Source organism: Symsagittifera roscoffensis, chromosome 10 (genome assembly GCF_963678635.1).
Source record: "Symsagittifera roscoffensis chromosome 10, txSymRosc1.1, whole genome shotgun sequence".
Taxonomy (NCBI): Eukaryota; Metazoa; Xenacoelomorpha; order Acoela; family Convolutidae; genus Symsagittifera; species Symsagittifera roscoffensis.
Window position 1 is genome coordinate 21,264,233 of NC_087071.1, and position 14,720 is coordinate 21,278,952.

The following is a 14,720-nucleotide window of genomic DNA, read 5'->3' on the forward strand; positions in this document are numbered from 1 at the left end:
GGGTTTAAAGATTGCCATTTTGGCCAATTTGGGACAATTAACGGGCGATATGTTTCGCGCTATTAACGCGTCAGCGGGTATTTAATCCGTCTTAGAAATCGTTCCAAATTGGTTGAAAGAAGCTTATTTGCCAAAATTGATTTGTTACGATGAACGAAATTTATCTTTTTGTATTTCATATGGTGTGGGGGGATGGTTTTCATAAAATTTCAAATTTTAGAAAAAAAAATTCCATTTTATTTTTATTAAAATTATTTTTTTAATGTTTTTACTTTAAAAACCTTAAAAGGCAGTCGGAACATTCAGGGCTTGGCCCTGACACAAGCAGTTTTGTTACAATTTAGGATTAAATACTTTGCGTTAAAGACAGGGGGCGGATCTAGGATTTTCTCGAGGGGGGGCGGATTTTCAAAAAAAAATTTCGAAAATTTTGTCGACCTTTTTTTTAGGTTGACCAAATTGATTTTTGAGCTCTCCCTAAGCTTTGTTTGGTCCCTTTTTCGGCAAAATTTTCTGCACCGCAAGCAAAAATTTGAAAAAACAGTCCAAAAAAAATCGTTTTTAGGCACTTTTTGGAAATTTTTGACCAAAAAATTGCGTTTTTTCGGCGCGCTCCCCCCTCAAAATTCCCCCAAAGTCGCCTTTAGAAAAATTGTAGGTTCAATCGGCCAAAAATGGATTTCTTAAAAAGTACCAAAGGGGGGACACTTTGGGTCGGCAGGGGGTCGAATCCCTGAGGAATCCGCCCCTGGTTAAAGACAATATACAGGAAGATTTTGCCTATCTAGTAGTACACCATGCTGTTTCCCAGTAAATGAGGAAGGTTTTATTGGTTTGGTGGCGAGAGCCCATTGAAATAATTTAAAATTATGGTCCTAAATTCTGAAGTGACTAAAAACGTGTTTTTTGGTCTGTGTTCAAGATGTTTGCATGCTTAGAAAATTTGTTCAAAATAAGGTGTATATTTTGATTTAAAACAGTTCGTGAAAAAAATTATGGTATACCTCAAAAAATCATTGATGCGCACCTAATTAAAACAGCGCAAAAACTTTGGAAAAAGAATGTTATTTTTAAAAGGGAAACATGCTACTTTAGCATTCAAAACTGCTGTCTGGTATTATAGAATATTGGGCCATTTGTTTTTGTGGAGATTAGAAAAAAAGTAAAAAGGTTTATTTCTGCCAGTTTGGTTATTACTGCCAAATTAGCTTTCCGACATATCGATAGCTTTAAGTTCCACGCTTTATGTGAAAAATTGATAAATAACCAGAAGTTATTTCTATCAAATTAAAATAGTGATAAATTGTTGCATCTGAAAATTTATGTTACACAACTTAACTATGGATCAAATCTTTCTAGTATTTGAAATCTCACACAAATTAGTTTATAATCATCAAAATGCACTGGAAAAGAATATAATTGTAATCAGCTAAACAAAGGATAGCTTCGTCTCGAAGAAAAAAACATTCTGCGATTCGGCTAACTGAGACGTCTAATGAGTTCGGCTTACTGAGACGTCTGTCGTACTAGTTTGCAGAATAGATACATGAGAATGAGTGCAGGCAGTATAAGGACAAGTAGGACGAACCAGCACACCACTCGTGGCCATCCAAAGCTGAGAGCCTCGACAGCGTGGATGTGGGAATTGACTTTGATCTCGGAGACGTTTCGGAAGAACCACGTTGCAATACACGCCTGTCATAAAGTGGAAAACCATTTAGAGGTACCGCGTAACAATTTTCGGTCTCAAGAAACATGCGAAAATACTGAACCTTTTAGTGTTGCATTTAGGTGCAACCATGCAATTATTTGACTGCGGATTTCCTGGCAAACCCAAATAGGAAATCCGTTACACGGCAAAGAAACCCAAGTCAGATGTTCTTAGCCATATGAAACCAAAAGTTTGGCATCACAAGATTTGTCTCGGATTCGCTGTTGTGCTTTTCAGCGTTAATCTTCGCACTGTAAAGACCGACGTTACCAACTAGTTATTTTAGCGGTTCAGTTTGATCAAGGTTATGACATTTTAAACCAAATAAAGGACGAAAAGTCGTCTCTGAAAAGATAATCAGCCCTTAATGTACGATTTCATTTTTTAAAACATCAAATGAAATATGGACTTTAGCCAAAATTTTGAGCAATTTAAAATCATGCAAAACTTGGCTTTCCCCGGAGCAGAAGTAATTATAGGAAATTTTTTTAGTTTTTCAGACAACGCGATGCTACATCAATATAAATTAAGCCAAAACGAAGCAGAAAAAAACTTCAAAGCGAATATATTTATTCAGATTTGCTGAAAATCAGGTTGAAAACCAGCCTTGTTGCAAATGATTGAAATAATTCTAACCTGAATTGCATAAGTGAGCACTTGGCCGACTGATGCGAGAAGAGAAAGAACGTATGATAACTTCTGCACTCGTTTGTTCCAGTCCAGCCACGAAGCCAGAATGTAGACAGTTGAAGTGAGAAAAAGAACCAGGTTCAAGGTCAATGTCAAACCTGAATAAAAGTTCATTATTTTCGTGGGGTTGATCAAGGATTGGTTTGTGACAGAACGGTATACATTTTTTAAAGGAAAAAATAAAATTGACTTTTTGCTGGCGTTTTTTATCAACCAATTTGATTTATGTTGGTTACATGATTAACATGTAAAAGGCACGCAAAGTTTTGCGGTTTTTTTAGATCCACCTCCACCCCTTTCATGAAGGGGGGGGGGGGGGGGGGGGGAGATTGTTAAGTAGATCAAGATGGTCGATTTTTCGACCAATCAGAATGCAGCAAAATTAAAATTCTCAATAGAAAGTTCAGTGATAATTTCCTGTATGTATTTATAGGTAGAGATTCCTGAGTAGGTACCATAGGGGGGGGGGGTTGTCAAGTAGGTCCGATTTTTTTTCTGAAAAGCAGTAAACTGTTTTCAAATTGGCGAGGATTTCACTGAAAACAGCATTCAAGATCAAAGTCAATGCAAGATGATGCTGTAATCAGATGCGTCATCTCGAGCTCTGCAACGAAGTCAGAAAGCCGTTATTTAATTGATATTACCTTAATTGATAACAAACATGAAATCTGAAGTCTCATAGCTTTTTCCTTTTTCTATGCGGGAAAGATGATTGGGTTTATAGTTGGATTTTGAAGTTTGAAGAAGTGTTTTCAAATTTCGACAAGGATAGCCGGTTACTGTGCAAGTAGCACAGACTGTTCCGTCCATGGTCTTTAGAAATTTAGGTTTAGAAAGTTCTTTTTTTTTCCAAATTAGTGTAGTGTTTTTCTGCTTGGTGTGATAAAAGGATCTGACGTAAAAATATAAGTTGGAATTTTAGACAGTCATAGTAATATAGGCAAACTGGAAAATAAAATTTATAGAAAAACGACTCAAAAAATACAAAAAAAAACATGAAAAAAGTTTTTGCAGAAAAGTTTTGAATTTTTTGAAGTTATTGGCACCCAAAATGAAGCTAAAAAACTCCAAAAACTAGTTAACATGCTTTAGATCAAGTTTCAAGGTCTTAAAATAGTCATAATTCAGCTGTTGTAAGCCTGCTCGCTTGCTTTATTCGCTTGAATTAAGACGAATAATCAAAAATTTCAAACCGGTTTTTCTCGACACGGGGGAAAGTTTTAGAAATTTTTTAATGTGGTTCGAACCACGACCGAAAGGGCTCCAATATGATATATCACTCAACCTAGTCCGATGATTATTTGTGTTACTTGATGTTGGTATGAAAAATAAAAAGCAGAAAAAAAACTAAAAAACACCCGAATACAAAGCCTTTTCAAATAGTCGGAAAAAAATTGACTAAAATTGATACTTTTAAATAATTGACTTATTCCAGTTTGAAAAAATATGAGTTGGAAATTTCATGACTATCGATTGAAAATCAAAACTTGTTGAGCTCAGATTTTAAAAATTACAAATTGTGTTCAGGCAGCTTTATTAATTCCAAAGTTTAAAAAAGTTTCCGAACAACTAAAACTAAAAATCATCCTGGATGTGATTTAAGGGGAGTTGGACTGGTTTTTCAGTTTTTCGAGTTGCTCAAAGAATTTTGAGGTAACCCCTCTATAGTACTCGGGCTCGAAACTTTCTTGGATTAGTTACAAGTTTTTGACGTCTCACCAGTTGAGGAGCGTTCCTGAGAAAATGCCGAATTTGTGAGTTGCGATCTTTTCAGTGGCCAGATACTGCTTTTAGGGATTTCAGTTTCTTTTTATAAGTAAATTGCTCCAATTCATTACTTTTTAAAAGAAATTTCACCGGTAGTTCTGCAATTCAATAGTTGCAAAAATAACTTGGGATCATTTTGAGGGATAACGCTTGAAAAAAATCCTAGGCATCAAAAAATGCTCGCCATGATACGTCAATCATTTCTGTTAACACGGGCAATAGAGCTAAGTTCACATGAATAGTGTTTTTAAGGTCTGAGTCTGCCAATAAATCCAAAACTTGACAATCCAAGCCATATGCAACCAAAAGTAATCAGCAGAAAATGCGCCAGCAACTGAGTTAGATTGCTCAACTTGAATAGTTAATAATAAATTGTTGGCAATGAGGCAACCTTGAGTTTCTTGATTGGCCAAAAAATAATTTTTCTTTTATTAAGATTCGTTTTGCGTAAAGCTAAACGTTCTGAAGTGAATAAAAAATGATTTTCGACATCAGATGGAGCAGTTGTAGGTTTTAAACTTCAGGGCTAGGTTTTTTAGCAGACCGGTCTTTAAGCAGACTCAAAACAATTAGACAAATAGAACGCTAACTTCAAAAGCGGCATTGGCAAGGAGAAAACTCTTAATCCGCTTCGTTCCGCTGCGCTTACACCCGGCACGAGAGAAATACAGCGCGTGAATCAGTGGTTGCCGTTAAACTAGCTTGATTTGCTTAAAACTTTGTTAATTAAGACAACTATCTCACAGTCTGCCAACTAAGCTCAACTCCAGATTAGGCGTCATTCTACTGCATTCCATCAATTATGCGTCAACTTTTGCTGCCTCTACAAAGCTGTCACTCAAAGTCTGCTAAAAGACCTAAATTTCCTTTTTTATGCAAAAAACCGGTCTGCTGAAAAATCGGTCCCCATTACTTTGTTAAAAATTGTTGACCGGAAACAATTTTGTGAACCATTTAGTAATAAAAATATAAATAAAAGCAAAACACTTGGACGGACAGGAGGACAAGAACGATTGAAAACACGTAACCTTTTTGTACACTTTTTCATGTAAAAAAGAATTCGCAAACCAAAATTGTGTCTTAAACTTGTGTCAAAAATTAAAATTACTTGCAAAACTATCAAATTGCCTAATTTGCTCGTTCTAATTAATTTTTTTTCCGCAATTATCTATAGTAACAACTAACGTGTTGGCAATTAGCTCTACGAATCTAAGTGAAATTAGTTCTTCTAAAACTGCGGATTTTGACATCGAATTTCAATTTAACTTTGACTTCGACCTACAAAAACTAGTTAACCCAGAATGCTACAACTTTTGAGAACTTATATATTGCTCAAGTTCAACAACTTTGCTAATAAATTGTTACAAGCTATGCATTTGAGATTTTGAGTACGCGTTACTAGAATTTACTATTCCTTTTTTTCAAAGAAATCTGAAATATTTGAGCTGGGAGTGTTTTTTTCCGGTTTTTAAAAGAACTAAATTCACTTAGATTCTTAGAGATTCATTGGACTTCATAACTAGGCTTTTTCGACAGACATTGTTCAAATCATACTAAGCAAATGATGTCCTGATTTCTGTTTTGAAAAGATTATTCACTTATGACCCTTTTTCCCAAAGTTATGAAGGCTTATCGATTGTCATTTCAGACAATTTGGAATAATTTACGCGCGATGCATTTGTGCTATTAACGCGTAAGCGAGTGTTTAATAAGGCTCAGAAACTGTTTTAAATTAAATTGAGCCACGCTATTTAGTGATTTGTATATCACTGTCAACGTTACATAGCGTGTGGGTGGATGATTCTCTAAAAAAAAGAAGAAAATGAAACAAAAAGTCCGTTTTTTTTAGAAGTTGAACAGTTTTTGAAACTGAACACAATTGCAAAGACTTTAAAAGGCAGTCGGACTGTTCAAGGCGTCCTCCTGATACGAGTATTCTTTTTCTTTTTTACCAGCGAATGCCTTGCATGTCGTGAGAGAATCCACGTCTGTCTTGCCAGTGTAGAACTCCTTGTCTCCCGGATCCCTTTTACACATGCTGCACTCAAATTCATCGCCCCCATTAGGATCTAAAAACCACCATTTTAAGCCGCCTTTTTCCTCGCCCTTTTTTCCCACCACGGTGAGAAATGGGGACTTGGTCAACATTACGAGGCCAAATTGTGCATTTTGTGCATTGTAAGCGGATTCCGCAACAAGGACGCTCCCTTTGTTCTTCTTTTGTTCTTTACTTTCCTTTGATCGTTCCGACAAAATTTTAACATGTTTAAAGACTTGTCTCTGGAATCCAAGAACATATACAGACGCAAAATTGTGCGCTATCCAGTGCACAGTTTGGCCTCGTAATGAATTTTTGTGAAGATTTTTTTTTCAACCAATCAGACTGAAGTTCATTATTGTTCATGTTTCAATAAGCTGATAAAAGTAATATTTGGGCCATTTAATAGAAATGTTACATGTGTTAAATGTTATATGAATATTATAAATGTTATATGGTCTAGAAATTCGTTTCGGGGTCCTATCCATTTTGAAACCTCCTTAAGTCCGACTTTGACTCCAATGCGTTAAACAGAGAGAGAGAGAGTATTTTTGCCATGAAGACTTGCTCGTCCCAAAACGAAGTTTGAAATTCCCAAAACGACTGTTCAGGTGGAGAGAGGGGTACCATAAAAAGGGAAGAGGGGTGGGTTTGAGCGATATGACTTTTTTCTTGTAAATAAGAAGAAATTATTTTAAGAAAGGCTAAAAAGAGACCTAAATCATCAGTTTTTCGACAAAGGAAATGATATCTTTCTTGTTAGTAAATAAATTGAAATTATAAATTAATTAGGTAAACGCTAAAGACGATACCTAAATTAGTGTAGACGACACACGACTCAAATAGCCCAAGATGTGCTTCGCATTGGTGAAATCTGGACTCGTCACATCTAGTCACAACCCATCGAGACGAAAAAGAAGTTGTTGTCACGCCAATTAAAGAGCAGACCTGAAATAAACAATAAGATTATCAAACTATCTTTTTATTGCTGCGAACAAAATTGTTATTACGAGAATTAAAAGCCCGGGTTGACGTCCATAAAAGGAAAATGCTTATCATACAATTTCATATATGGCAACTATGGAAAAAATGCTTATCATACAATTTTCATACAAAATTTAAAAACTGTTTTTTAGAGAAATACTTCTGTTCTATTTCCATCTTTTGAATCTTTCTGCTCAATAAAAACATGATTTTAATTTTGGTCAATGAAAATTGTATGATAAGCATTTTGCTATAGAAAAAATAAAATCTTCAAAATTAATTGAATGATGTTTCTGGAGTTAAAAAAAATTTATTGAAAGAGTGCATTTTGACTCTCAAAAACATGATTTTATTTTGGTCAAAAAAAATGCTTATCATATAATTTTCATATATGAAAATTGTATATGCATTTTTTCATAATCAAAAACACAAATTTGAGGTAAGAAAATTTTTAATCCTTTTTTGGGTTGGAAACTTGCTTTTGTGCTCAAATATAAGTTTTTGCGAAAAAAAATTGCATGCAAAATTTGAATTTTTTTGTTTATAACGTACCCAATTCCAACTTAGAACCAAGTTAACATCCTGCCCCTCCCCCACCCCCCTCCCCCTCAGGATATATTCGAAAATAGCATGATAAGCATTTTGGATCAAGTTAACATCCTCCCCCCTGGCTTTGGGGGGAGGATGTTAACTTGGTCCAAAATGCTTATCATGCTATTTTCATGGTATTTTTTTGGTCTATGAAATAGTAAGAAATAGATATGACAAGTATTTTTTTCATAATATGAAATAGTATGATAAGCTTTTTTGTCAACCCGGGAGGTGCATATTGTGCAAAAAAAGTCATCAACAGACCAGGGTCCATTTGGATTCATGAATCTTACCTGAGAAATGATAAATACACCAGTTAGAACTTTTAAATCTGTGATTATTATCACAAAATAAGACAAATATCGCACAAACAACGATGCCATTGGATTTTTTCAGCAATGTTATAGAGAAGGATGGCACGATATTTTTCAAGCGAGTTGTTTGTGCCGACAAAAATAATTTACTGATTCGAAAACTCAATAATTAATCAGAATTGTATATATAATTGATGATTTTGCCAGATGTCCGCTCAAGTAAACATACTGGTATGATTTATGGTGGATCAAAACACGGCCGCATATCACACTAAACAAGGAATCGAGCTTTGATTTTTTCCAAGTTTTTGCAAGCAGGAGCGTTAATCAAGTGTAAAACGAAGACCAGTTTCCTCTTCTAAATGTACACGGATCATTTGTAACTGTGATTGTAAATCTATTGTTTCGAATTTCAATGAAAGTACGATTTAATAAATCACTAGCTAATTTTTTCCCCAAAAAATTTTTGTATATTGAACGAAGACTTTTGACGGAGATTTTTATACCCATCTACAAAATATTATTGTCAGGAGGCACAATAAAAAAAATCACGAGTCATCATTTTCGTAAAGTTAAGTGAAAATAATTAATGAGATATTTATTGCATACTTATAACGCGCAAAAACGGCGGAATAGATCGGTTCATCAAGGCAAGTCATTTTATCTTATAAATAAGTTTTGTAAGGATGAAATAAGGAAGAAAAATTTTTTTTTTGATTTTTGTGATCATTTTTCCAATCAATATCTATTATGCGAGTGATCAATAAAAACCGTCTTTTCATAATACACATGACTACGGCAATGTGCCCAAGATAATTAGCATTAAAATAAATCCAGTTCAACAAGCCAATTAAGTAATCCAGTTCAATTAGCCTAAATGTTGTGATAAAATTATTAACTCGTTTCAGAGATGGCTAATTGAACCAGCTTCAAACGGAAACAGATGAGCTAAAACAACAGATGTTTCTTGCGTTTGCTGCAGAAAATCTTAGCCAAAACCGATTGCTTCCACCTGAATAAATGACCCCGCTGCATCAACTTTCTGATCGAATTAAACGATGGTGAATCTGTACGAGCCCTTCTCGAAGTATTAATGAAACAAGTTGATTACCAACAGAATAAAATTTTTGAGTTGAGAGGAGAAAATGGCAGACTATTAAACGACAATCAGGAGCTAGAAAAAGGAGTAACAAAATTACAAGTGTGTTTGACGTTTCATGGAGTGTCTGATGAGGTCGAGTACCCAGTACATTCAATCCTGATGATTCTAAGTACATTTTTTAATTGATCCCCAGGATATCGTCGCGTGCAGTTATCTACCCTGAAAAGGTAAAAAGTGTCCAATTTTTCTATTTTAGAAAAAAATTTGTACAATTATTAACGAGACGCTGTTACGTTTGAGTTTTAGGTCGATCTGACGGCTGTCAAAATTCACGAAAGCGAAAAACGTCCGGAAAAAACAGGGATTTTATGAATCACTGTAGACGTGGAAAAAATCGCTCAAGTCAATTCATGAAATCAGGTTCAGATTGAACAAAAAATATTTCTGACAGCAAATGGCAACCAGTTGATAATCGAAAGGATGTCCATTTTTTTATGGCTAACAATTTTAATTTGCAAATTCTAAATCAATCTTCATCTGCAGGCAGAATAAGTAATTCTTATGCGATTGATAGTGCTGAAAACTGCAACAATAAATTTTTGTCTTCGGCAACACCTGGTAAAAGGAAAGGAAATGTGGCTTTCTCTTCTCCTGATATTTCACACTCTCAACCTGACTACTAGAGCAGAGACTGAATAAAATATGCTGTCTCGTGAAAAAATTTATTGCATGAGATTCTCCGCCTAAAAAGAAAACGACCTTTTATGGGGCTGATTTTTGCACAAACAATACGAGCGCCAACAAAAAAACGATTCATAGATAGAGATTTGGGTTTGAAGACAGAAAAATATACTTTTTTAAATTTGGTATGCTTTTTGGTTATTTCTAAGGGACAGCAACGGCGATATACTCTTTTTAATTGTTCAGTCTTTCCGTGGCCATCAAGATCAATCAAAAGTTCCTGTTACATCACGAGAACGGCAGCCACTAGTCCTTGCTATTTTTGAAGTTTGGTTGAGTGACAATGACCTGTTGGATTTGTACCCTCGAAACAACTATCAGTAAGTAATTTTTGTAAATAATGGGCAAAATATTTGGGGAGATGGCCTAGTTTTTTTCATAGAAAATAAAATTATTTTGTTCACAAAATTCTTTCAAAAAAAAGTTTAGAGACTTCTGTCAATTTGGAACTTTGAAACAAATAAAGTTAATAAAGTTTTTTCAATATATTGCATACCAACAAGGAAATACAAACACAATTAGAAAAAAAACCTCTGGATTTGACTTCAAAGTGATTGACAGTGGTGGGCAAAATGAACCTTGATATTTAGATACTGCCCGTAATAATCGTTGATCGCAAACTGGTAGTGAATTTTGTCGGCTTTTAAATATCAAATAGTCAAGCAACAAGATAACACCCTACACGTTCTACCTGTATTGGTCATTTTATAAATAATGACAAATTGACCAAGCGCTACATCTCAATGCAAACACCTAAATGATACCCTGCCAACATCTAAGTGAACATTGTGCTTCGCTTGCATCTATTGCAAGTCTTCCAGATAATACTATTTGCTTTCTTAAGGGCAAAATGAGAAGAACTTCCGCAAATAAAAAAATGCTCTGTAAAGTTTCAGTTGTTTATTATCGGCAACCTGGAGACATTCTCCCAAAATATTGATTATATAATGTTGAGTTTGACTAAAACATGTTTGGAAGTTTTTAACTGGTTTTTGTCTAATCCAAAATTTTTATACAAATGAATCATAAAGCCGGGATTAGCATGGTTAACATCAAATTGTGTGGTGGAAAAAAATTTTGTGCATGCCAAAATGATTATTAATTCTTCACATGAAAATATTGATTGCTCATGGAAAATCAGAAATACGGTTGAAACGAAAATCAGCACTGCTCAACGAAACTACCACGATAAAAAGATAGATAAAAACAACATCATCTAAGCCAATTTTTTAGAGTGTTTAATAATTTCGGCGGAAGTCAAAAGGCAGCTCAAAATAAGATTGAGCCAAAACTATTCTGTTGAGCCAACTATTGTGCCAAAACTTGTTTGTGAACATTAGAAAACATCTAAGCAAATCCATGCCCCCACTTCAATATGTCGTTTTTGAAACAAATATACAGGAAATCATCAAATTATTGCTGCGCTAAAGTCAAAAACTTATTCTGCTCATAATGGTCAACCAACAAAATGAACTAAATTTGTGCACCAGTCATTTCTGTTTACTTAACTGATGGATTCGGTGAACGAATTACTATATAAATTTTTTCACTCTCTATCAAAATTGCAAAAGTAATTGTTTATTTTAGAGACGGAAGCAGAAAAAAAAAACCTAATAATTATTGACCTATTAAACTGCATGCAGTTTTAAACAAAACACTCGAAAAGCTAACTTAAAGAAGAATGTTCTCCATCAAAAAAAAATAATTACACAATGATACCAGAACAAATTGGCTTTCGTGAAATGCATTCATGTATCGAAGCAATTTTACATGTTACCGAATGATTACAATGTTAATCATTCAATTCTTCCAGAGAAACTGCGCGCTTATAGTTTTTGTTGAAAGATCAATGAGCTAATTTCAAGTTATTTGTCAAATAGGCAAAATTTTGATGAAAACTCATCAAAAACTTCAAGTAAAAAAGAAATTGCAATTAGGGCACCTGTTTTCTTACTTTATGTCAAAGAGATTAATGAAATTGTTGCGAAATCTGAGTTGAGTTTTTTTGCGGACGATACTGCCTTTCTTGCTTCTTTTCACATAACGAAAGTAAACGGTTACTTTTAAAATGATCTTCTCTAGCAGGCAAAAAAAGTCAGATCTACTAATTGCTTAAAAGTTTTCAAGTGCTCAATTTGACCATATAATGTAGTGTATGGATCACATAGGTACCGTGTGCAAAACATTAGCCAGATTCACTGAATCAATGTATAAAAGCATGATAGTTTTTTCAAAAAAAAATGTTATTAAGGTTCTATTTGGCTTATTTAGCGAACCAAAACAACCAAAACAAATCTAGAAAAACGTTTCGTTTTTCAAAAAAGAAACCTAGAAACCAATTATTTAATCAAATGTAAGTTTGAAAAAGTAACTATGAAATTGAATAAGCTCGCATTCGAAACAGTTCGTGAAAACTATTTGTCCTAACTTTTCAAAGAAACAATTTTTTTTTCAATATTTGAAAGGTTGACCAATTGATTATTTTAACGTCAGTAGTATAAACAGTCGAGGAATTACGCGATTTTGCTCAAACGGTATCATTTTTTTTACCGCTGTAAGACAAAAGTTATGAAAAACTCTCTTTCATGCAAAACAAGGAATTGCTTCAATTTCTTGACGTCGAATAATTTTTTTAGCTGAAGAATTTGAGTTTTTTTTAGATGACCTGTTTTCAAGGTTTTTTCATCTACTCAAAAACAATAAAAAATTACAATATATTTTATGTTCTTGCTATTTTCTAATAGATCACCGTTTATTGTTGGTTAAATAAGATTGTAATCCCAGAGGGTAGCTAATTGTTAAGCCGAATAGCCTGTTCCAGCTATCCTGATGCAGGGACTGATTGTGTTGTAATAAATTTTTCTACACAGTATCGAATGAATTGAATTGAAGCCAAATCATTGTGCAAAAACCTATAAAGTTTATCTTTCTGATTACTACTAGTTTCTAAATCTAGTTTTTTTTCAGCTTTTTTGACGAAAACTGTTCATTCCCAGCTTAGATGAAACTTATTGAAAAGCCAGAAAGTTTCCTATTGCCAGAAAGTTATTCCGTGTCAGATTACAACAACCTGCAACAAAAGACAATTCGCAACAAAAAAAACTCGAATTTGAATACAATCCGTTATGTATCAAGAACAAAATTCAGATCAGGTTATCAATGCGTGAAGTGTAATCGAGCTCTCACTTGTGTTCTAGAATCAAATTTTGTAAGTTAGTAAAAAATATTCAAACTTTGCGAGTTGTCTTTTGTTTTATTGCGAGTTGTCGTGGTACCGTCAAACTTACTAGCCTAAATTTTTATAGCAATCTCAGTTGTAATCCTCTGTATGAGTTTCTTAGAATTTTCATGCTATTTTTACACAATTGAAATTTTCAGCAGTTAATACATAATTGTTTCTGCTAGTTCCCAAACATGTGAGTTTGTTGTAAATTATTTTTAACCTTGTTCGACTTCCGGCATTAATCGCTCTCGGATCACTGTGTTTATTGCAGGGCAAACGTTTATTTTAAGACTCAAAACACGAATTGAGGTCTGCGATTTATTTCCAGACTTCGGAACTAAATAACAACCAAACTGCGTAGGATTCGATGTCACAAGATTCGATGTCACAAAGCTCTAGATAAAAGTCTATAGAGTCACAAAACTCTTGTCAAGAAGTCGCGACGACTTGTCATGAAGCCGCGACTTGAATTTTTTTTTGAAAGTCTTGTCAGAAACCTACTCACTCCAATTAAAAATTGGAGGAGCAATAAATTGAAGTAAGAACTCATAATTTATCAGCAACCAATTCAAAAAAACGGACGCTTCGAAACAAGAAAAATCAACCATCTTAAAAAAAATTTAAGTTTTGATATCTGATATATGTTGAATGTATATGTCGTGTGCTATTGTAACCCATATTGTTTACCTGGTAAAGTTTTCAGCGGGCAAAACTTTCTGAAATAAATTGCACAAATTATACATACTCGTCGAAACTGTTAGTGCTCTCTAGGCCCTGTTTGCGATAGTCACGACGAATCTGATCGTTCTCAAAACAGGGAAAGCCAAATTTTAGTCATTCTAGTCATGCTAGATTCTAGACATGCTAAACTTGGTGCTGAATGTCTGGACATGCCAAAAAATGGTGGCCAAAGTCTGCATATAAAACATCGACCTGGTAAGCATTCATTTTCGTAATGACGAAATCAAGAGGAGCTAGAGAAACGCAAATAAGGAACAACCCGTTCGCCATGTACCTTTTCCCGACCACAGCCATTTGTTTAGCTTCTTTTTTTTTCATTTTTGATTTTTTTTTTCGTTAAGAGTGTGCGAGGACTGATGAGAGTAGCCACCATTTCAGCAACTGACTGTTGTTTTCAATTAAGTCGCAGTGATGATGCTCAAAAAATAAAGCAAACTTTTGCAACAGCTATTGCAATTGAGAAGACATAAATACACTCTGTAGCCATCAACTTCAATTGAAAAGGGTGTCTGGGTAAAGAGCATCAATTACCAAACAGGACATCGCTGACTTTTAAATGCTTAAGAAAGTGATCTCTTAGCTTGATTGGAAAACAGTATTTACAAAAGTTGAAGAAAAATCCTTTGGGTCGGCAGGGAATCGAATCCCTGAGGGGGAAAAGGCGTCCCCCAGCAACCCCTGGCCTGACATAAAGCACGCAAAGAGAATTAATTAGTCCGCTCTTTTAACATCTCAGCTTATAATTTTTTCTGAATTTTTTCTTTTATTATTATTAAGATAAGCTCAAATTTGGGCTTATTAGTCAGTCTATAATTTGC

General features: G+C 34.4%; 1 protein-coding gene across 1 annotated transcript; it reads right to left on the reverse strand.

Annotated features, from left to right (window-relative positions):
• Nucleotides 1-1,474: 1,474 nt before the first annotated feature.
• On the reverse strand, nucleotides 1,475-8,257 carry LOC134855587 (uncharacterized). Its single transcript, XM_063872124.1, has 5 exons — nucleotides 8,075-8,257; nucleotides 7,019-7,154; nucleotides 6,121-6,237; nucleotides 2,348-2,499; nucleotides 1,475-1,695 (listed from the first exon to the last, which is right to left on the reverse strand). Exons 1-5 carry the CDS (start codon nucleotides 8,162-8,164, stop codon nucleotides 1,507-1,509), a joined length of 684 nt encoding a protein of 227 aa, XP_063728194.1. The 5' UTR covers nucleotides 8,165-8,257; the 3' UTR covers nucleotides 1,475-1,506.
• Nucleotides 8,258-14,720: the final 6,463 nt, after the last annotated feature.